At 39.5% G+C, this 24,694-nt stretch overlaps 1 protein-coding gene across 2 annotated transcripts in view; it reads left to right on the forward strand.

Moving 5' to 3' along the window:
* LOC127578622 (chromatin remodeling regulator CECR2) overlaps window positions 1-24,694 on the forward strand; it is a 111,291-nt gene that overhangs the window by 50,998 nt on the left and 35,599 nt on the right. For both annotated transcript variants that reach the window (XM_052030799.1, XM_052030800.1), the window contains exons 2-7: window positions 3,120-3,214; window positions 13,460-13,643; window positions 15,698-15,834; window positions 16,106-16,219; window positions 20,702-20,769; window positions 23,844-24,019. In XM_052030799.1, coding sequence (XP_051886759.1) covers window positions 3,120-3,214; window positions 13,460-13,643; window positions 15,698-15,834; window positions 16,106-16,219; window positions 20,702-20,769; window positions 23,844-24,019 — 774 coding nt within the window. The remainder of the gene's footprint in view (window positions 1-3,119; window positions 3,215-13,459; window positions 13,644-15,697; window positions 15,835-16,105; window positions 16,220-20,701; window positions 20,770-23,843; window positions 24,020-24,694) is intronic.

Below are 24,694 nucleotides of genomic sequence, written 5' to 3' on the forward strand. Positions count from 1 at the left end.
TATTCCACCTGCCATTTCTTTGACTATTCTCCCAACCTGTCCAAGTTCTTCTGCAGACTCCCTGCTTCCTCAGCATTACCTGCCCCTCCACTTATCTTTTGTATCATCCACAAACTTGGCCACAAAGCCATCAATTCCATTACCCAGATCATTAACATATAACATGAAAAGTAGCAGACCCAACACCAACATCTGCGGAACACCACTAGTCACCAGCAGCCAACCAAAATGGCCCCCTTTATTCCAACTCTTTGCCTTCTGGCAGTCAGCCAATCTTCTATCCATGCTAGTACCTTTCCTGTAATACCATGAGCTCCTGTCTTGTTTAGCAGCCTTGTGTGGCACCTTGTCAAAGGCCTTCTTAAAATCCAAGGAAACAATATCCATTGACTCTCCTTTTTCTGTCCTGCCTGTTACTTCCTCAATGAATTCCAACAGATTTGTCAGGCAAAATTTCCCCTGAAGGAAACCATGCTGACTTCAGCCTATTTTATCATGTACTTCCAAGTACCCTGAAACTTCATCCTTAATAATAGATTCTAACATCTTATCAACCACTGAAGTTGGGCTAACTAGCCTATCCTGTCTTTTGCCTCCCTTCCTTCTTTAAAGGAACCATTCCTGGATCTAGTGATTCTTGAAAGATCACTACTAATACCTCCACAATCCCTTCAGCTATTTCTTTCAGAATCCTGGGGTGTAGTCCATCTGTTCCAGGTGATTTATCTACCTTCAGACCAAAGTGGCTAACAATGTAAGAATAGTCATACAAGGAGCTCTTGGATTAGTGATCCCTAAACTGTGATAGTGGTATAATTAGAGGTGTGCAACATAAAAAGCATGTACCCCAACCCCTAAACTCCCTGTTTGTAAGAGAAATTGTGTCAATGTTAGATTTATTTTCCATTGTGGTGGAAGGTTGTGGGTACTTGCCTTTAAGGTGATTAACAAAGGATTACTTGCCTTTTCTTGGTGTATGGAAGTACAGATTCAGCTTTGCACAATAGACACTCGGGCAACTCAGAATATCAAACTTTCCTTCGAGCTAGTAAATATCAAAAACTAGACCAGACCATACTCCTATTAGTATAAAATACACATTGAAATAAAAAGTACTTTTCAAACTACGTGATGAAATTTATCAGTTATAGAATAATGCCGAGTCAGATTGCACAGATTATTATAATCGACATTTAAATAGTTAAAGTATAAAACCTGGTACAGCAGCTGGTAAATCTGGAAGTGGGTACATAGTAGGAAATGTTGGGACTTTGCGTCTTGGACGGTGTTGTGTTTGAAGGCACTTGGAGATCAATAAAAATTTGAACTTGAAGATGAGATTTTAAAATTGGAGGAATAATGACAATTAGTGGTAAGTAAGGCTTGATGTAGATTAGGATACCAGTCCTACAAATAGTTTTGAATGAACCAAAGTTTATTGGTGATGGAGATTGGTGTGTAAAGCACTGGGTTAATTAAGTCTGAAGATAACTGAAGAATGATGAATATTACAGCAACTTGTGGGCTGATGACTTGCAGACAAGGGAACATTGTAGAAATTGAGGTAATTAACTCTTTGTAATGGAAAAAACGTCAAGAAGCTATGTTTGGGGTCAGGTATGTTGCTGAGATTGTGAACATTTTGACTTCAGACAGAGATGATGTCTGGAGAGAGGTGACTACTTTGTAAGAAATACTAAATAGGCTGTGAAGCGCTTTATGAATGCACTAAAGTGTGAAAAACACTACATAGAAAGAAAGACTTGCATTTACATAGTGTCTTTCACAATCTCAAAATGCCCCAAGGTAGTTTAAAGTCAATTAAATACTTTTAAATTGTACTCTCATGGCAGACAGTTTGCATTTAACAGGCCCCCCACACACAGCAATGTGATAATGGCTATATATGGTTTTAGAGTGATGCCATTTGAGGGATGCATTCTGGCCAAAATAACTTCCCTACATTGCTTCCAAATAGTACCATGGGATCTTTTCTGGCTACCCGAGAGAAGAGGGGATCCTTGGTTTTGTTTCATCCAAAAGATAACACTTCCAAAATGCAGCATTCCCTCAGTATCACACTGTTTGTTAGCTTAGATTTTGTTTTCCAAGTCTCCGGAGGGCACCTTTTTATATTGGGTGAGTGTGTTTTGTACTGAGCCAAATAAAACTGGAAATTCTGAGCAAAGAATTTCATCAATTGTGTTATTCGTGCATGCCCACCTCCACGTTCCTACAGTGAGGAAGTGTCATGCTGACAGGAACATGCCATGTTTGCTCTGCTAAAGTGATGGCAGAGAAATTAGATCAACTAATAAAAGGAAATGTTTGGATTTTCAAGTCTGATCTTTTAGATAGTGCTAGGAAATGGGATTAATGGAGTCGGGTACTTGATGGTTGGCATGGGCGTGGTGGACTGAAGGGCCTGTTTCTGTGCTGTGTGACATGCACAACGTGCATCTCCATGCTGTTGTGTGGAGACATCCCCCCGTGTTCCCAGAGCTTGTCATCATTTGTTACATGTGTTCACGTGTAAAGGAGGGCTACCTGCGAGCGTCAGTGATAACTTGAGGATTACCATGGAGGGAGATGTAAACCGACATAATGGACCATTTTATGAGGGAAGATGAAAGGGATTAAGGAGTTTAAAAAATGGACATCTAAACAGATTACTCAAATGCACTGTTGACTATATACGCCAGGTCACTGTTTTATTATGAGATGTTGAAGTTATCAATATTTTGTGAGCACATTGCAAAATTCCACCTACTTTTCTGTTTAAAACTCAAGCTAATCTTCTTGAGTATTAAATAAGTTTTTTTGCAAATTTGAAATAAATTTGGTTCTGTTTATTTTCTAGTTAGTCCGTCTGCAGGTTTTTTAACAACCAACTTGTTCAAGTCTTTTGTTTCCTTGTATTGTCGTGCCCATTTTGATAATGGGAGCTTTACTTGTCAAAAAAATTATATTAGCATACTGTGTTATCAGTTTTGAAATCTGTCCACTGATTTATTTGGCAAAGGTGACACAGTCTCACGGGGGTCAATGGTTTGTCTGATTGTTTAATTGATTTATACAATTAACTACACTTCATGCTTTTTTCCCTCCCACTTTACTAGGAGCTTGAAGAGGCTCTCCTGATAAATGACATTGACTTTCTTGATGACCTGATTACTTGTTTACTTCAAGGCTGCTATCAACGTAGAGATATCACGTATGTACAAAAAAAATTGTTTCCTCTTTGAGACAGTAGCTGTTATTGATGCTTGTTCATTATTAAGGGAAATGAGTGGGGTGGGGGGGATCTGCAGGCCACTGAAGATGGGTTTCTAACAGTTTACTGAATGTGGTTAAGGAAAAAACAATTGAGATGCTGAAATTATCAACATTTTGTGAGCATGTTGCAAAATTCCACCCCCTTTTCCATTTAAAACTCAAGCCAATGTTCTTGAGTAATTAAACCAGTTTTGCAAATTTGAAATAAATTTGGTTCTCTTTATTTTCCAGTTATAAGTGGTCTGTTTGCAGGATTTTTCACAACCAACTTGCTCAAAAGTCTTTGTTTTGTCGCACTCATCTTGATAATGGGACCTTTACTCTAGTAAATTGCACTGGATGAAACAGCATGTGATTCTGAATATTTAAGTGAAATTCAGTACTGTAAATGAGTGGTTTCCATGTTGATTTTGTATAACGTATATGGCCCTTGCAGCAATTTAGGTTACTGGCTTCTCAAATTTTTAACTCTGCTCAATTAGACCTGATTTTATAATCTCAGTTATAATCTGTTTCTTTTTTTAAAAGTAATGAAAACAAGAATTATCATTACTTCTGCAAATCTGAACACATTTTAATGTGGATATATTCAGAAAGCTTTTAAAGTTAGCCCCATCTACTGCCTTTTTCATATACTTAAACCCAACTGTAAATCAATGCATGGTGTACAACCTATTTTGCAGTGAGAATCAGATTTACAATACCTTTTACTTTATCCACGTGTAACGTGACTCTGATCTTTTAAGGCATGTTTAAATGCACATGCCACAGTTCTCACTGCTATTTCATCATTGCTTCATTTACTGCTCCACTGCTTGCAACTTGCCACCCCTTACCCCACTTACACATTGTCAAATCTGTGCCCAGGTGTTGGTAAGGCCACACTTGGACTACTATACACAATTTTAGTCCCCTTAAGAGAGGATATACTGGCATTGGAGACAACCCAAAAGAGATACATGAAGCTAATTCCTGGGATGAAGGGGCTGTCCTATCACGAGTCACTAAGAAATTAGATTTGGAATTCAAAGTTGAATTTATGTCATAGACACAAGTATATGTATGCATAGGTGCAATGAAAAACTTACTAGCAGCAGGATCACAGGCACATAGCATCAGATAGCAGCATTCACAAGAAAAACATAAATTATACACAGTTTTTACAAGAAGAATGATTGAATCAAGATCCTTGGAGGATGTGACAGTGAATGTTCAGGTGTTTCGACTAGAGGGAGACTCTCAGAGAGAGTACATAGCTATAAGATTAGGGGGTGGTCACTTAGAGCTGTACTGCATAGGAAGTTTTTGCGCAGAAGGCGGTGAATCTCTGGAATTCTCTGAATTGTGGAGGTTTAGACCACTTAAGGAGGAGGTACAAAATTTTTAAACAATTGAAAATTGAGGGCTGTAGGGAACTGGAATGGAAGGGGAGTTGAGGCCTGGAGCAGATCAGCCAAGATAATGAATGGCGGGAAAGGCTTGAGGGGCCAGGTGGCCGACTCCAGCTCCTATTTCCTTCTGTTCATTTGTGGGTATACCCACACCTCAAGGACTGCAGCAAGTCCCCACCACCTTCAAGGGTAATTAAGGATGAGCAATTAAATGTTGGCTCAGCTTGCGAAGCCCACATCCCTTGAATGAATAAAAAAAATTTTATTCTGCGGGTTAGATAATCAGACCACTTTGTATATTCTATATACCACTAGTACGTATTCTGATAGATTAGTAAAATTTTCATTTTCTTTCTTTATTTCATTCCTGAAATGTCCGAAGCTAAATTGATACAATCTTTGAGCAACTTGCAGAACTGAATTAAAATGATGGTGTGTGTCCAAGAGTAAGAATCCATTTAATTAAAGTGCACTGTTACTGTATATTCTGTGTGATTATAGTCCTTTTTTGTTTGAGTGGTTCATACTTAAGTCCTTGGATTTAAAGTGTTGCTGTTATTTACTACTATGGTGCTCAGATTGATTTCCTTTCTCTGAACCAGCATTGTTGGTCTTCATGTCTTGCTCTGATCATAACCTGATACTTTTAGTCATGCTTAAAGACACATGCCACTATGCTTGCTGAGATACTGAGACCAGGAATGTATTTTGAGTAAAAAGCTGTTTTCTGCATATTCTTTATTCTACTACTCTAATTCTAAATTGGAGGGAATTTTATTCTTCAAGGTCATCTACTGGAGAATTTGGTAACAACAGTATTGAGTCTCAGCTGGCAGCAGCATATTCACACTTGCAGGTTGTGGATTTAACTTGCTTATCGGGGAGAAGTAATGTGCGTGCACATGACTGCACTTCCTGTTGGTTAATTATAAATGCTCCTTAATTATAAATGTGTTGAGAGCATGTCAGAGACTATCTGTACTCTTGAAACATTTAAGTCAGCCTCTGCTTTATTCTTACAGGGTGTCTAAGAACTTCAATGGTTTGTTTCTATTCTTTAGCTTGAGACCATGTTGAAGTTGACTCATCTGATACCAAGCTAAGCTGATACAAGGTGTGATTAACCAAAGGGTAGAACTGTATCTATTGTATTGCTGTGAATAGAAACTGCTTTTCATCTGTGCAAAATTGATGATGTAACTGCATTCAAAGCATTCTTGGCACCCATTATGGAGGTGTGACATTGGGTATGGTACAAAGCTGTAAGCAACTAAAACGGTTTTTAAACCACGTACCAAATAATAGTAGGGTTTGACCCTACAGCCCCTTAAATCTGCTTTGTCATTCATAATTGGTCTTTCACCTTTACCTCCACCTCTAATCAATTTTCCTTTTCTGTCCACACATCCCTCAAATGGTTCGATCCTCAGATTGGTTCCCGGCCTTTGCTTAACCGGGGGAAGAGGAAATATAGTGTGAGATTCCTAATCTAATTTGTTGTTCAATGCCTATTAAATTGGGGAGAGAGTGGAAAAAGAAAATCATTTGGTAATTTGAATGTCAGCCTGAGCTTTGATAAAACTGTTGTAAATGGACTGCAGTGTTTACAGTTCATTCCTGACCATGGGCATTTGAAGTGCCAGGGAGTAATTTGCATTCATGGAACTAGGTTACCTTTTAATATGGAGGGCAAAAGTCTACAGAAATTAAGATAAATTCATAGTGCATCATGGAAAAACCCTAGTGGTGTATCAGACAACCTGCTTTGATTCTGGAGTGAGGTAACTCCATTCCACCAATCAAGCTGATTTTATTCAAGATTTACATAATTTCTCTCTCCCTCTAGAATAGGTTATTCATTCATTCTCAAGTCATTAGTAGATCTCAACTGATCTATCTACTAACCCAGTTTACACTCCATTGTTCCCTGTCCCATGCATGCTGGCCATTCCTGCAGACTTGAGACAAATGCCCTGGTTTTGTCTACAAATATTTGCCATTTATCTTGCATAAATGGGTTTCTGTGATCTAGAAGGCATGGATCTGCAGTTTTTTCTTTGCCTTGCTATCTCACTTGAATACACTGTACATCGGCTGCTATAGATGTTTGTAGTCAGGCAGCATTTTAACCCCAGCAATGGTGTAAGAATGGCTTTTATCTAGCCTGTGCTAAACTTTGAAGTGAAAGTGCTGGATGCTATCAAGATTGAGGTGGAGTTAAAAAAAACAGATTTCTGCAACACCTGCCTCCTGAACTAAAACCAGTGCAAGACATTTGGGTGGGGGAGGTGGCCATATAATGGAAGAGAGGGAGGGGAGAAGGAGAAAAGACCGTTCAAAGGAAAGAAAAGTTAATTGATGTCTGTAATCTGAAGGAAATGAATGAAAACTGCTTTAAAAATAATTATAGTTGTGATCAGGTAGAGAAATAAATGCTGTTAAGCTATAAACTAAACAAAGGAAGTAACCAAAAGTGACTTAAGGTAACAGTAAAAAAAATGCCATGTGCCTGGGGTGATCCGAAGAGTGCAGCATTCTCAGGACACAGAAAAGATGAGATTCAAACTGAGTAGTGCTTGAAGAATAGATGAGACTTGCTTCTTTAAGTTATCTGAAAAGAAAACTGAACACTCAATGGTAATCTCATCATGGACTTAAAAGAAAGATGGTGGACACAGTTGATTTACATTGGTAATTTGTGAAAGGTTGAAGAGTTTGGGAGATTGCGAGAGGCAAGATTTACTTGTGGGTAGACAATGTAATCACTGAGGAAAGAAGAATGTCAACAATACTAAGTAAGGTGATTATGTCTCGAAGGTGCGAGTTATCTGTAATTTGGGGGATATGTGTGGGAAGGAGTATAAATGGAGAGGATGTCTGATAAAGGGTTAAGAGTAAAGTAATGGGGAGGACAAATCAAGAACAGAGTTCCATGGAAGCACAGCTTTGTTCTGAACCCACTTTTTTTTAAAAGGCAAGAAATTTTAGATGATGCTATTGAGGGAAGCAATTAGAATCGAGCAAAATAGTGATTCAAAGATTAGGCAAAAGGAAATTAAGGAAAATTATTTGGATCAAGTGAAAGAGGGAAGTAAGGGGGGTGAACATTTGACATCATAATCACAGCAAATCAAGTCTACAGGAATGAGATTGCATACTATTAATAATTTTTAGTGGTAGAAAGATTAACTGGCAGTAATGGAGCTTAGTTAAGTGGATCCTTGCCTTAAAATGACAGCACATTTGCTGTCAGATTTGATTTGTCTACCAAGCAAAATTAACAAACTCTCAGCCTTTGGTTTTAGGCAATCCCAAGGGATTGCATATGACTGACTTCCACTCTGGCCTCACTGGTCACCTCAGAACCAATGTGGGAACTGGAGGATGGGGCATGGGATGCCTGACAGAAGGCAGGTAGGTAGTTTGAGGTCATATGCTTTTCCTTGGTTTATTATGGGTGTCCATGTGTTCCTGACCTTGTTTCCCAACTTCGTCCCAATGTATTCTCTCCACTTGGTATGGTATGGCTGGGAATTGGCAAGTTGTCGCATTTTTGTTCAAGGCGGTTTTGAAAATATTCTCATCATGGAGGCCCTAATTATACTTGGTGGGTTCAGTGGCATTGGGGGGCGGGGTGTGCACTTTTCATCTTCAGGAATCTGGTGTTGGGCATGTGAAAGATGTAGCCTACCCAATGGAGCTGCCTGGGTGCAATTAGGTCTCCATGCCGTGTATGTTGGAGATGGGCATGGGATGAGAGAATGCCAGCATTGGTTTGCTCATCGTTCCAGTGGAGGATTTCAGAGGTGGCAATCCAATCGTCAGAAATGTACAAGAGGGAATGGGGGAATAGATCACTGCTGCCCTGTAGGCCATGAGTTTTGTATTGTGTTTGAGGTTAGGATCTTTAAACACTCATTTCCTCAGTTGGCCCAGGGTGAACTTCAGTGGCATAATCTACAGCAAAATATGCAAACATGAAGCCGTTCAGGCTGTAACTACAAGACATTTGCAGTTGGCTACTTGTCACCTGCTTGCTTTTCCTTGCTGCATTTGCACATGAATAATGGTGAACATCATTGGTCTAACCATAATTTTGACAGCAAAATTTTGCTTAATATTCTCTTTATCAATAAACTATCAAATTCCTTTTTTTTTAAAAGGGATGGACTCTGCTTTAAAATAGTGTGGGTTTTTTTTTGCCTCAAAGACTCTCTTTTGGATGTTAATCACTTTGAGAGGCGCAGAGTGATATGACAAGGCTCTAGATATTCTTCTCATGCAGTTCAACTGCAGTACCCTGGGTTGTGAGGAGGTTGGTGAGACCTGCAGAACTGCAGGTGGGTCCCACAGACTCTGCCATAGGTGGGGCAGAAGGATCCTCTAGTTGAGGAGAAGGGGTGGGTAGGTGGAAAGTCTGGGAGGTGGTGTGCCACCTGCACTATTCATAGTGGGCTTCCTTTCCTATTTTGACCAACGAGAACCAGAGCTTCTATGAATCGGGGGAATATTTTACCTATCCAGGGAATCTTTGAGAAAGTCCTTGAACCTTTTCTTCACTCCACCTAGAAATCTCATGCCATGATGGAGATTGGAATAAATCGTGACTGTTTCAAGAGTCTGTGTTGGACATCTGGACAGCATGGCCTGCTCATCAGAAGTGTAATTAGGGCCTCAAAGCTGAGGATTTGAAGGATTATACAGAGATGTTGTTGGTATCTTTCTAGTGCTTTGTCCTGCTGTAGGTAGTGTTCCCCTCAGATGACCAAAGTCTATGCTGGCACACTGAAGACAATGATGAATCTCATGACTGTCTTCACTGAGGAATAACTACTGAGATATGGGAGGAAGTGGCCCACATTGTGAACCTTTGTTGGTCAGGGAGTTATTTGAAAGGAGACCTGTATTATGTGGGTGTTAAATGTAAGACCCATTCTTTCACATGCTTTATTAAGTGAGTTGGAAATGATTTGCGCTTAGACTCTGCATGTGTGTACAAGGGCTACAGTTCAACAACTAAAGTTGGGGTGCATTGACATTAGTCTTTTTTTGAAATAGCTTTAATCCCTACAAAAGCCTCTGACTCCATCAATTGAGAGGGACCATGGAAATGTTTTTAATGTCAAAAATGTTATTCATAATAAAATATCTGTGCATAAGTAAAACACTGCAAAAACTGTTTACATTCTTAGTGTCATTTGGTCAATATATTCAGTAGTGTTAACACTTTTAAAACCATTGCCACTCATCACCCTCTGGGGTGATACATGATACACCCTTTTAATGTTTGAGGGGCTTCCCCACCCAATTCAGCCCCTCCATGTCCAGTAGGGGAAGGACCCTAGGCTGTGGTCTTTGCATTGGCTGCAGTAAGCTTCAGTGCATTCCTCAGCACGTACCCCTGCAGCCTGGAATGTGCCAGTCAGCAGTATTCCCTTTTGGACATCTTGTGTGCTGGAAGTCCAACGAGTTCCGGGCAGACCAAAGAGCATCTTTCACAGAGTAATTGATCTTCCAGCAGCACTTGATATCTGTCTCGGTGTGTGACCCTGGGAACAGCCCATAGATCAGAGAGATTTCTATTCTGCAGCTGCTTGGGATAAACTGAGATGAGGACCCTTGCTTCCTTCTCCACGCCGTCTCAGCAAATCCACAGTCTGCAAAGACTTAGGCAACTGTCTCTTCACATCTGCCCCCCACAGCTGTCCTGAGGGCAGCATGCGTTGGGGATGATATTTCGACTGCACAGGAATGAACGTAGGTTAAGCTGAGAAAATTGAATAGAACAACAAGGACAAGATATCACAAAGAACTTGTAACAATGCATCTGAAGCCAGTTGAAGCAAGGTCTTTGTGCTTGTCGGTGAGTTCTGGTGATGAGGCATTCTGCCAGATGATTTGGACAGTTTGCTCAGGGAACCATCCCACAGTATCCATAGAGTCCCTGTCCCGCAACATCTGCAGGATGTTCTGTGCTGACCACTGCCTGATGGGCTTGTGGTCAAAGGTGTTTGCTTGGAAAAAACTTCTCCACAAAGGACAGGTAGTGCGGCAACCTCCAGCTGATTGGAACGTTGCCTGGCAATGGGAACAGATCTTTCCTCCACAGCACCAGGGATGGGTAGAACCTTGGCACATAGTGACACCTGGTTCCCACGTACTTTGGTTCCACACACACCTGATGTAACCACACATGAAAGTGTCATCAGGATGAGGGCAACGTGTGGTACACTTTTGCCTCCATTCTCTGGGGACTTGTGCATCATGACTTGTTGGACTCATTTATCTTGGATCCCCAGATAAACCGGAACACAGCCCAGGTGATTACCAAGGCAGAGGAACGGGGAACGGATCACACCTGTGCCAAGTAGACCAGCCCTGAGAGCACATCGCACCTGATGACCAAGTTCTCCCCAGTTATTGAAAGGGAGTGCCATTTTGATGGTCCCAATTTTTGTTTGACCTTCCCTATCCGCTCCAGCCAATTCTTGCTATATACCTTGGCTTCTCCAAACAGATCCCCATCACCTTCAGGTAGTCAGGCCTGATGGTGAAAGGGATGTTGGATCAGTTGGGGACTGTGGGAAAACCTTCTCAAGGTTGTCTGCCTGGGGGGAAAAAAAATTCTTTGTCCTGCATCTGATTCATGCGGTGAATTTAACCAAAGGATCCACAACAAACCCAACCAACCCCCATGCAAACTGATATCAAGTAAGTTTGCACCATTCCCAACCCCCCCCCCCAATTTTTCTCAATCTTTCTTTATAAATACAAATTTTGTTCTTAATGCACAATTGATAAGGAAGTATTTCTGTTCTATTGTACTGTGGAGACTCGTAGCCTGGCCGTCTGTGACGCATATGTCAAGCCGAGCAAATTGAATAGAACGACAAGGTGTCACAAAGAACTTGTAACAATGCATCTGAAATGAGTGACATTCCACCCCCACCTTTTGAATATCAACCTATTGTAAATTGCCTCCAGTTGCAACGAATGGCTATCTCTGTCTGACCTTAACCCTGCGTGAACTGCACATCTTGTTTCTTTCTGCTTTTTTTCCCAAGTGGTTTGGCTCAATATTTGCTTGAGTGTAGCCAGTATGCAGTATATTTAATTTGTACCCTCAAATAAGAGCAACTTCAATGAAATACATTATGATATCTGCACTTGATTTGTGGTTATTTTGGTTTCTTGTGACAAAGGAGGAAATCACTTAATCGATCAAGTTTATGTAGCTGTGAGTGTCTCCCATCAGTGCCATTTCCCCACACCTATTCTTCCCCTCCCCTCTTCTGCCACCCACCTATACTAGAGGCAATTTACCAGTTAATCTACCAATGCATCTTCAGAGTGTTGGAGGTAACAGAACACCAGGAGAAACCCACACAATTACAGGGAGAAGGTGCAAACTCCATACGGACAGCACCCAAGGCTGGGATCAAACCCAGACCACAAGAGCAGTGAGGCAGCACCTCTGCTGTGCCACTGAAAGCTGTTGGCAATGTGGGTGGTGAGGAGGCTGCAGAAAGGTTTCGGGGATTATAGACAAACAAAGTGAATGGGAAAGAACGTGGCAAATGAAATATAACCTCACATTGTTCCAGGTTATCTACTTTGGTAGAAAAGATAAAGTGGAGTTTTTATTTTGAAGTTGTAATATATTGAAAGATGCTGCTGTTCAGAGGGACTTGGATGCCTTTGTGCAGGAATCATTGAGAGTTAACATCCAGATACAACAAGCAATTGGGGAAGTAGATGATGTGTTGGCCTTTACTCATGTATTCAAATCTTCTTGCAATAAAGACCTCTTACTGGAGTTAAGTGCCCTGGTGAGACCACACCTGGAGCATTTCATGCAAGTCTGATCTCTGAACTTAAGGGAAGATATTTGTGTGATTAAAGGGTGTGCAGTGAAAGCTCAATCTGATCAATTTCTGCCGAGTAAGGAGAGACAGCACCTGTACTCTCAAATTTTGAAGAAGGAAGTAGAGAAAATTCTTAGAGGCTTGACAGTGTAGGTGCAGGGATGATGTTTCACCTGTCCTGGGTGTCTAGAACCTGACTCCATCTCAAAAGAAGGAAAAGACGAGGAAACTTCTTCATTCAGATAACTGCGGATTTTTGAACTTCTCTATCCAGGAGGGCTATGGAATCTCAGCTGGAGAAGTAGATTCAAGAGGATTCAAGACCAAGGTTGATAGATTTTTGGATATTAAAGGAATTTGAGTGATATGGGTTAGTGCTGGAAGTTGACTTGATGCGCCTGTACAACTGTCAAAAGGCCTGTTCCTACTTCTATTTTTTATGTTGGTAGGTTATTGGATTTCAATTATGCCATTATCTTTGCCTTCCAGAGTTGACTAGTGTGGTTACACTTACCATTATTTTATTTAAGTAGTATGTTGCTCCATGGCAAGGCATATCATTATGATAAATAAATGCATTATGACATTTTTCACGAGTAATCTTGTATGTTTTAAAAAAAACACATAACTAATACCCAGCAATTTAAAGAAAAAATTGAAACTACTAAACTGCACAGTTCTTTGTGCATTAAAAAAACACTTTATTGAACAAGGATAAATATTCTATCATTATCTCCCAACCCAAAGCCTTGTCTGCTGAGAGTGCCCATCAGGACATTGCACACGTGAAAACTCAAATTTTCCATGTATAGAGCTGTGATTTCCCAGTAGGTACACCATGAATGTAGCAATCCAAAGGTGAAAAATATATCCTGTGTATTATTGAAAAGTTTGATTTTGGTTATTAATGAAGTGCTTGTTTCCCAGTCCTGACAGCTGTGACATGTACCTGGAAGACATTATTAAACATCGATGGGAACTTGAAGAAGGCAGAGCAAACCCACTGAAAAACACCAAGTTCAAAGAGTTACCCGTTCGTTTACGTGTGGAACTGTTACACAGGCTCTGTGACTATAGATTGGATGCAGATGATGTCTTTGATCTTTTAAAGGTACAATCTTAAATAGAGGGGGCGAGGCTTATTTCACACTGCTCTGAAACTAACTACTTGCAGAACCTGTTTTCTTCTCTTATCTCATTTTCTCCTCCCCTGAAGTCATCCACTCCTGCAGAGTTCCCCACAGGCGCACTCTAATTCTTCACTCAGGAAACCATTATTCCTTCTTAAGCACAGCTTTTCCAATTGCCTTAAAAATTCAACAGTAGCAAAACTGAAGAACTCTTGTTCTGTTCCCTCTAGATTTGACACACACCCATCAATCATTCAGGCTGCTTATTAAAACTGAACCTGGGACTCGCCTGTTCTTCCTTTCAACCCCCATGGTATTGCATAACACAAACCTGCCAGCACCCACCTCCTGGGTTTTTCATTCTCTTGCAAAGTCATTGAATTTTACAGCACAGAAGGAGATGTTTTGACCCATCCAACCTGCACTAGCTTTAGTCCTGAATCTTCTCAATTTTTCTCTCCAATATCTAATTCCTTCTGTAATACTTGTGGCTTACTTCCTTGCACAGATGATTTCACATCTTATACACTGTTTTAAAAAAAGTTAAAGCATTTCATTTTAATGGCAATCTTAAATTTATTCTGTCTAGTTAAGTGGTTCATGATACCGTCGAAATGCCTCTTCTGTTTTAATTTAAACACAATGAAAACCTCATAATTCTGAACATCTCTATTTTATGTTGCTCTCACTTTTTCCAGTTAATAAGAGTTGATGTATTTCATGCCTGGTATCATTGTAGATTTGTCTGTCTTGTTAGGCCCAATATTTTAATTGCCACCTTAACAGGCTACATCTTGGTTTTCTGCTTTTGAACTCGCGTGCCAAAATGTATAATATTTTTAGCTACTTGATCAATGCCTTCTCATTTGTAACTCATTGTACTCCTTGATCCCCAAGTCTCTTTGATCTACTACTTTTAAATGTCCACTGTTTTGTTTCTTTTTGTGCTTGTGGACCAGTGTGAGTGACCTCCAATGATGCTTGTTGGCCACTAACTTGTATTCTAGCATCTTTATTAATTCAATGCTTTTTTTCGGTACCACGAGTACTGGAAGTTTGAAATAAAACTAAATGAGGCAAATATACAGCAAGTTAGGAAATATCTGTGGAGGGAGAAATGCCTAGAAATTGGTTTGGATTACATTACGTTTATGACCTTTTCTAGGTCAAGTCTCACCAATTGACATATTTGAACAGGTACACTCTATATGGGCTATCCTTGCAATCCCATTGTGATTTTAATAACAGGAATGCACAGGATGTAACCTCTCATTGCTGACCTGAAGCCTGCAAATGAGTTCAGTCTCTCCACCCCCTCAGTATACCAACTCCTTGCTTCTCCCTACCCCCACCAGATGCAACTTGTCTCCTGCCTTCACCATCACCAAATTCTGCAGTTTATTCATTTTGAACCCCTGCCACCTCGGCCCTTGTGAAGTGCCGTGCTGCTTTCCCCTTTCCTTCTGGCCTTGTGATCACTCAACAATCCTCCCACTTCCCAACTTCGATAACAGACGTGATATTCTCTTCCTGCACCCCCCCCACCCCCAGTCCCCCTCTTCAACCTCCTCTCCCCGCACTCCTGATTTTGTGTGCCATGTTCAGAGGCAATTCTGCTGACAGTTGGCCCTGTGGCCAAATTGCCAAGCCTGGCCTTGAAGAGGAAGATGATCACATTTTCAATCATGAGAATGAGCACGTAACTGGTTGGTTAGGACTTGAGCCTTGGTCACAAATGCAGTTTAAATATGCAAGATCACAACCAAAATAGTCACAGTTCCATTCTATTTATGTCACTACATGCATCCTGAGGGTCCATTGGAAATTCTGAGCAAAACTGTTAACCATCCAGGTTGTTCTTTTATATAAACTCACTTGTAATGAAAGGTCATCAACCTGTAGTGTTAACGTTTTGTATGTGAAGTTGAATTATTAAATTAAAAGGCTAATCCAGGAGTCTCATACTTAACAACAGAAGATTTGCTCTGAACTTTGAAAATTATACAGGTTAATTTATATTTTAAATCTGTTTCAGGGTCTGGATGCTGATAATTTGCGAGTAGAACCTTTAGGAGAAGATGCCTTTGGATCAACCTATTGGTACTTCTATGGCACTCGTTTATACAAGGAGGGACCATATTTCTCGCTGGACAAAAATCAGGCAGAAGAAATGTAATAATCAACTTTTAATTTGTGCTGTGTGTTTTGAGAAACTATAACAAAGAACATCAAAATGTGACTTAAATCAAAAATTAAAAGAATGTGAAGCTAATGCCAACTAGGAGGATTTGTGCAAGGAAGTTGTTGCACAATGATGTATGAAATGTTGTCATCATTTTGTAATTTAGTAATTTTGTACATGAGTAGTTTACTGGAATTCTGACATTTTCTTGTGTTTGGGATGGTTCATTGCAGTGACTCCTATGTTAATTTTTCAATGCAGGGAAAATGGAAAACTAAATAGTTCTGATTACAAACTTGTACACCTGAAGCCTAAAAAGAGAGGCCGGCCATCAAAACGGAAAAAATTAGAAGATATTTATTTAGCAACCATGAGGTGAGTTATTTGCTTTTTTAACCTGGGGTAGTCTCTTGGGATTGGGGTTAAGAATGATTTGGTTCCGCTCTGGTGTAGTGAGGTGGTTGAGGCCAATATGGAAACCCCAAGAGATGGCTGATGGGGCAGACAGGTAGGTAAGTGGTGGGCTCTTTCTGCGATTTATGTAGGGTTTCTGTACTTGAGCTTCTTGATACCATCCTGCATGCTCCTCTACTTTGAGCAGTCATTGACTAGGAATTCTCAAGAGTTGGAGGGTTGTTGCACTTTTCAAGGAGGCTTTGAGCACATTCTTGAATATTTTCTTCTATTTGCCTGGTAATTTCTTTCTGCGACAGAACTTGGAATAAAGTATCTGTTTTGGGGGTCTGGTATCGGGCATGCAAACAACACAGTCTGCCCAATGGAGTTGACTCATGTAATTAGGGCCACAATGACGGATATGTTGGCCTGGGAAAAGATGCTGACAATGGTTCTCTTCCCCTTCCAGTGAATTTTGTGGAAACAGTGTTGGTGCTGCCTTTACAATGTTGTGAGATGCCTGCTGTAGGTTGTCCAAGTAAATCCAAATTTACTTGGCCAATACCGTAATTATTTCCTAAATGTCCCAATACCATTATTTTAACAATAGACACCTGCACTTCCCTCTTCTGATACAAGACTAACTGAACCATAGCTCGCAGTTTTCTCTCTCCCTCTCTCTTAAGTTGTGCATTTGGTACTTTCCAATCCTGTAGAATTGTTCTAGAATCTGTAGAATTATTGGAAGATGGCAGACAATATATCTATTATCTCATTACCACCTTTCTGAAGACCTTGGGATGCAATTTGACAGATTGTAATTTCTCCAGTATAATTTTCTAACATTAGTCATTTCTTTCAGTTCTTCATTCTAGAGCTGTTCACCACTATTTCCAGGAGATTTTCTGTGTCTTATGTGAAGACGAACACAAATTTTTTTTTTGCTATTTTCTTGTTCCCCAACATAATTTCTCCTTAATCAGTTTGCTTTTGCATATCTGCAGAAGCTATTACAAGGTTTTCTGATTCTTGCCAGATTACACTTGCATTCTATTTTCTTTTTCTTTGTTAATTCCTTAGCCCTTTGAATTCTAAAGTTTTCCCTGTCCCTGTGCTTGCTGCTCTTTGGCAATGTAAATGTAGTAGAGTAAAACTTCATTAACAAGCACACTCAGGACTTTGGTACAGAACTAGCAGATTTCCAAGACTGTTGGATGTTATTCTGTTAATATTCCAACACAGTTTGAATTCACTTTTTAGATGTTACCCAGTTGAATAATAAATTTTCCCATGAACCTGATGAGTTTAAAGGGAAGTGAACCCTGGTCAGTTTAGAGGGAGTGTGGGAAGCAGAAACTGCTAAGTTTCAAGACGACACAGCCAACAGAACCAGTTGAGTTTAAAGGAAGTGTGGAATCTGGGGCTCTGGGAAGCATGGCAAACATCACCTGGTGAGCCAGATGCTGAACCATCAGGATTTCTGATTTAAGCAGGTAGTGGATCTTCAGAGTTTTACTGTACCATCTTTAATCTCTCTTGTTACCAGTGACTGAACCAATTTTTCTATCAGATTTTTGTTCTTCAGATATCTTTTTATAAAGTGTGTTAATTCTTTAAATGTTAGCCATTGCTTGTTTACTGTCCCAATCTACCATTGCCATCTCAGGCCTTGTATATTAGTAGTTTGTTTTGTGTGGATTTAATACTGGTTTCAGATTGAACTGTCACTTTTAATCTTTATATAAAATTCTATCTTATGATCTCTTTTTTAAAGCCCCTATCTACAAGATTATTATTTAATGTTTTCTGATTACTACACTTACTACATCTAAAGTAGCCTGGACTGTTCTAGAAAACCATCTCTTCTGCACTCCATGGATTTGATCTCCATATATAGACATAGATGTTGATATAGCTACTCACTGATAATTTGGTTTTCTCAATCTACATCAAGGTTAAAGTCCCTCATGAATATTGTGTTACCTCTGTTGCATGCACCTCTAATTTCCTGATTTATACCATACCCCACATTACTACTATTGTTTGGGGATGCGTAGGCCAACTCTCACCTAGGTTTTCTGTTCCTTATTTTTCCTTGCTGCACCCAAGCTGATTCTACAGCTTGATTTTCTGAGTAGACCATTTCTTCATAGCCTTTATTCTATTCTTTTGTTAGCAGAGCCTCCTTTTCCATTTTTCTACCTTGAGAAAGTTAAGTATGATGGAATATTTAGGGTCATAGAGTGCTGAAACAAGCCTTTGACCCTTCAAATCTGCACTGACTTTCAGTCATAAAGCACCTATTTGGTCTAATCCTACACTAATTCCATTTTATTTTTCCCCCATATGCCACTCGCCTTCACACTAAGTGCCAATTAGCCTCCCAACTAACAGTCTTTGGGATGTGGAAGGATACCAGAGCACCTAGAGGTAATCCACGGTCACAGGAAGAACATGCAAATTCCACACAGCTCCATAGGTTAGGATTGGACCTGGATCCTAACAGTACCACCTACACCACCCCCTTAATTCCCACACTGCTATCTTGTTTCTTTAATAACTGCTAGATCATACCCATTTTTTTTATTTGTGCCAGTAACTCATTTATCTTGTTGAAAATTGTCTTTTTTTCCGATTTTTCCTACTCTGATTCTAAATGGAGGTGGGTCTTCTGGTTATGTTCTCTGTTCATTCCAGACATTGGTTATCATCACCAATTTCACAGTATCACCATCTCCTTTCTCTAAATTTACCCATACCAGAATACCCCCCTCACAACTCTTTATCTATAGCACCATTAATTCGGTTCACTTTGGCATTGATCCTAGCCCAGTCAAATAAGTAACCTATCCCAAAGCACCCTCTTTGCCCAGGGCTTCATGAATTGAAGCCCTTTTCTTCAAGACCAATCTTTAAAGCCACATGCTGAATTTTGCCAAAGATGCTCCACCACTACATTAGGAGACCTTGCTTTTTAACTGTTATTTGGGGAATTTTTGTATTATCTAAAGAGGAAGCAGCTTTTGGTCCAGTTTTGTTTTTGAAAACTGCTTTTACTGCGATTTCTAATCTAAACTGAAATAAAACTTGGATTTATACTGTGACTTTTATAATTTGAAGAAATTCCAAGGTGCTTTACAGCTAATGAAGGACTGTTGCAATGGAGGTAAAACATCAATCTGTATACATCAAGCTTCTCTGTGTCAAAATAACACAGCAATCTCTTTATAGTTGTTAATTTTGATTAAAGGATAAGTATTGGCCAGGGCAATGGGAATAACTCCATTGCTATAATTTTCCATTTATCTGCATCTTCTTATTACGTCCTCTTCCTCCCCCCCCCCCCCCCCCCCCTTGCAGGCACGGTAGTGTAGCGGTTAGTTTAACGCTTTACAGCACCAGCGACCTGGGTTCAAATCCGGCCACTGTCTGTAAGGAGTTTGTATGTTCTCCCTGTGTCTGCGTGGGTTCCCTCCAGGTGCTCCGGTTTCCTCCCACATTCCAAAGAAGTTAGGAAGTTGTGGGCAAGCTATGTCGGCGCCGGAAGCATGGCGACACTTGCGGGCTGCCCCCCAGAACACTACGCAAAAAGATGTATTTCACTGTGTGTTTCGATGTACATGTGACTAATAAAGATATCTTTTTTTAATCTCATTTTGTGCATCCCTTCTATCATTATTTTGTTTTCCCTCATTCGTTTTCTGTCCTATCCCTCTGCCCCATCCTATACTTTGCATAAAGCCCACTTTTATTTCACCTGCCATTCCTAAGGCTACTCAGTTTGGTGCCAATGGCAAGGAGCTTGATCTATGTAGACTGACGTTTAAGTATACGTAATGACCCAGATCACCATCCCTTCAAATAATCTTGATGTGACACCTGTGTATTTGCTGCCTTTGCAGATAATACGAAGTGCAATTCCCACATGCACAAAATGACAGTCAAAAATCAAATTATCCTCACATTTGCACAAAAATGCTATTTTTGAAAAGTCAACAGTAGTTATTATTGTTTGTCTTTCCTGACTTTTGTGTCTCTGGGGCTGTTTACGAAGTGGGAAGAAGCATTTTAAATTCACAAAGTGTGCTTGTGTTCCTCAGCACTTCATAATATGACTAATGATGTTTAAAAATAAGACAAAAAATGGTATTCAGGAGCACTTTGCTTACCTGCCCATGAAACCATGTACCATACCTCACACTCTGCCTCTCCCCCTGTAAATCCCAGACCCACCATTCTGACCAGAGGCTCTCCATGTGAATATAGAGATCTTCTTTTGTTTTTAATTACTATCCTCAGGTTTACAATTTTGGTACAGAAATGGAATGGATTGAATTTTCTTTGGGCAGAATGGTTTTTGATCGAGTATAGAATATTATAGTAGGGTGATTTGTTCAAGTATGTAAGTCGGGTTGCTTTCCAACCATGTACGTATTCTGTTTATTGAATGTTATTTTGCAGTGAATCCACGATTGTAAACAGAGAAGTGCCTCCAGTAGAAGACTCGCAACAAGAAGCCAAAAGTCACAGTATGATAACTTTTTTAAAAAAAAATTAATGTTGTATTGTTGGGCATTTTATTATTAGGATGCAAAATGCAAGCAGCTTATGACATTGTTCCTTCATGATCATTATTAATGTTACTAGGATATTTTAGGTTTGAAATTTAAACAGGATTTTGCATGACCCTGAGCACAGAACCACTGAATGAAGTTCACATCTTGGACTCTTTCCTTCCTCATCAGAGCCTTGCTGTACGTGGATGTTCTGTGAGAGATTGTTGTCACCTAGGGTAGGGGTGGAGGTGGTGTTCCCAGCTCCCTTGTTCCTTGCTATAAACATCTAGGGTGGGCAGTAGAGGTTTGGGTTCAAGTCGTCTTAAAAGCACAGATGCCTGGATTTTACAAGTGATAAGATTGCAATTAACTGTTCCTTGTGTGTTTAAATGAACTATCCTAGTAGGGGGAGGAACGGGTGATTTGCACGATAGTTAGGAAGGAAAGTTCTGCACTGACATGTGGCTTTTTGACCCATGGGAAAGTAAAGCAGAGCCATTTTCTCACTTGTCAGCAGCTATCAGAAATAATATCCAGATAGATACGAAGTAGCTCTACTGAAGATTTAAAAGGATGTTTTGAATTTGGAGGGATTTGCTCACAGATCCTATAGTATGAATGAGCAGTTCCATAACCTCTATCATATAGTTTGATCTTCAGGCTTGACACTAAAGTCCCAAGGGAAAAAGTACTAGTAGTAATTGTGAGATCATCCTCGTATCATTTACATGCCTTGGGACCTGAGACATTTGAGCATTCCTCCATCGTGCAATTGAAATAGTATCAGCAGAGAAGACAGCAAATTCTTGGATATTGATTTTCCTGTGTTACAATTTAAGGCTGAATTTCCCTATTGGGTGACTTTAAGTTGAATAATGCACTTACTAAGATTGGAAATAAGGCGAGGGAGAGTTGGAGAAGAGATATTCACTGGCAACAGCAATGAAATGGCAGGAAAAATTGTAATTCCTAAGCTTCTATATTTATGAGGGAGGCATGACAACAGGATGAAATTTGAAATCGTATGAAATAAAAACAGGAGAAATATTAAATAAACTATTCAGAGGATAAACCCTTGCTCTGGACAGATTAGATCCACACATGTTAAAGGAATCTAGTGAAGAGATAGTTGGGCACTACAGAATACATTTAATAATCTGTTAGAAATGATGGAGTTGGAAGAGGACTAATAGATAACTAGTGTAATACTGGTGTTTAATAAAAGAAATTGAGCATGTCCAGAGAACTGTAGTTGAGTCAGATTGATGTCTGAGGTAGGAAGAACAATGGAAACAAAAACATTCAGAAAAATGACAATGAATGGCTAAGCAAGGATTTTGAAAGGAAATGCCTTGCTTGACCAATCTCACTGAATTCTATTAAGAAGTAGCCAAAAGTGTAGACAAGGCCACAGATGTAATTTATCCAGATTTCTAAAAGGCTTTTAATATGATGCCACATAATAGATTAATGAATGAGGTCAGAGCTGCAGAGTGAGAGGACTTGTGGCAGAATGAAAGCTAGTTAGCTTTAAAACAGAAATCAGAGAGTTTGTTGAAATGAAGCTATACAGGGTGGGAACGCTGAAAATTGGGCTCTGCACCATCTTTTGTTCACAGTTTGTATTAACCATTGGAACTTTAGAGCCAAGCACAGCATTTCAAAGTTTGTAACTGACACCAAGTTTAGGTATTTAGTCAGTACCATAGGACTGCAACAAATTATAAAACTATGTAAATCAATTTATAGAATGTGGTTATAATTGACAAATTAAATTTTAGAGGTGAAAGAGATGACAGTTTAATGGCAAATTATTTCCCACATGAATGCAAGATGTTACAGTTTAGCGATTGGGGAAAATGAGTTTCTCTGTAGATGTGTGTGAAATATTACAGTTTATTAAGAGAAATAGCAAGGCCACGTATTACTTGGGAATAAGAATCCAAATGAGGTAAAGCAAGAAAGGGATCTCAGCAGAAATACAAAATTCACTGAAAGTGATGGAGATCAAGAAGGCCATTTTAAAAATAAAATGAAAGCAAGATTAATTTTCAGAAGGACAGAATTGAAAAAGAATGATAAGCTTGTTTGGACTTTCTTTAAAGCACATAAGGAGTGCTGTATGCAGTTCTAGTCACCATATTGTTAAAACGAATATTGAGGCACTGGGGTGGGTGCAAAATGTATATACAAGGATGCTGCGAAAAAGGATTGAGTGTTTATCTAGTAGTTAAACATGAACAGGCTAAAAAGTGAAGGATGGGGGAAGACCCACACTCAGTGATTCAGAAACAGCTTATTCTCCTCCATCATTAGATTTCTAAACGGTCCATGAACACTACGTCATTATTCCTTTCTTTGCACTATTTGCTTATTTTTGTAATTTTATAGTAATTTTACGTCTTTGCGCTGTACTGCTACCACAAAACAACACATTTTGCATGATATAAGTTAGTGATAATAAATCTGATTCTGATGATCAAATAGATGTGCTTAAAATTGTGAAATATTTTGACAGAATCAACATGAAAAAGCTTTACACTTCTAAGGAAGAACAAAAACAAAGGCCATCAATGGTTAGAATGTGAAACTTGCTTCCGCAAGGAGTGGTTGATACAAGTGATCCTGGTGTATTTAAGGAATGCCTGGATAAGCATCAGATGGAGAGTGGGTTTGAGTGTTATACTGATGGTGTTCAGTGAGGAAAGACGAGCAGAGTCTCATGATAATAAATGGCAAACTGGTTGGGCTGTTAAAGGCTATATATGTCATTCTGCTTCTAGGATTGGTGAATGATTCATAAAGTTTTAGATGAGATGATATTAGAAATGACAATAAACCACCTGTCATTGAAAAAGAAAATGTTCTCCAACATCTTTGGATTTCTGAATCTGGCATGGCATTTTTGGATGCATTGAAGTTTTTAATAATCCATTTAGGTATCATTTGGGTATTTTTAGTGACTATATTGCATTTAAAAATGATCATTGCGTGTACTCATTCAATGTCACGGGAACAGGTTTTTATATTTGAGCTTTCCCTTGCAGACCCATCGAAACCTCCAGGTAGTTGTGGCAACTGGGAGCTGGTATGTCAGACTGAGGAAGAATGGAGGAAATTAACTGATGACCTCCAGACGAACACTTCTGTTAAGGAAAGGCAGCTGCATGCAACTCTCACTGAAGACTTCCTCCCTGAAATTTGCAACATGATTGCTCACAAGGTTAGTCAATATAATGCTGCAATAAATTTTCCCCAGAAATTATGCCCATGTGAATAAGATACCATGTCTATTTACTTATTCATTAATATTATTACTTTTAAAAAAGTAATTGGATCTTAAAAGTGGTCTTCCATTGAAAAATTAAAATAACCAATTCACAGCATATGATATTCTTTAGATTATTTATGGACACAAAAAGCTCTCATTTGACAGATTGTCACCAGTCTTTGTGATTAGAGATGTGTAAATACAATTGTGGAAAGTGTTACAACTTCTAAACACTTATCCCCAGAATGTTTCTTACACTTTCTTTTTCTGCAGTGCCTTCACAGCCTGCTTCCTGTGGTGAAACTTTGGTGCTTAAGTAGACTATTAAGAGTGACCTCTTACTCTTTGGTGATTAGCTATATCCTGCTTTGTGACAATAGGTCAGCTCTCGAGATTACACATAAGGTATTTAAACAAATGTAATATAAAGCAAACTTCCAGAAGAAAGCAATTACTGCTCATTACATAAGCATGAGATGACTAGCAACAGGACAGTTGAGAGAGAAATTAACTTCTCCCATTGCATTTCAGGTCTCAGCTCAACTTGTGGCTGGTTTTGTACGATGAGTCTTATTCACTTCTGTCTGGGTCACTTGGTCACATAACCCTTAGTAACTCTGATTTGTG

This window comes from Pristis pectinata, chromosome 15, assembly GCF_009764475.1.
Source record: "Pristis pectinata isolate sPriPec2 chromosome 15, sPriPec2.1.pri, whole genome shotgun sequence".
Classification (NCBI taxonomy): Eukaryota; Metazoa; Chordata; class Chondrichthyes; order Rhinopristiformes; family Pristidae; genus Pristis; species Pristis pectinata.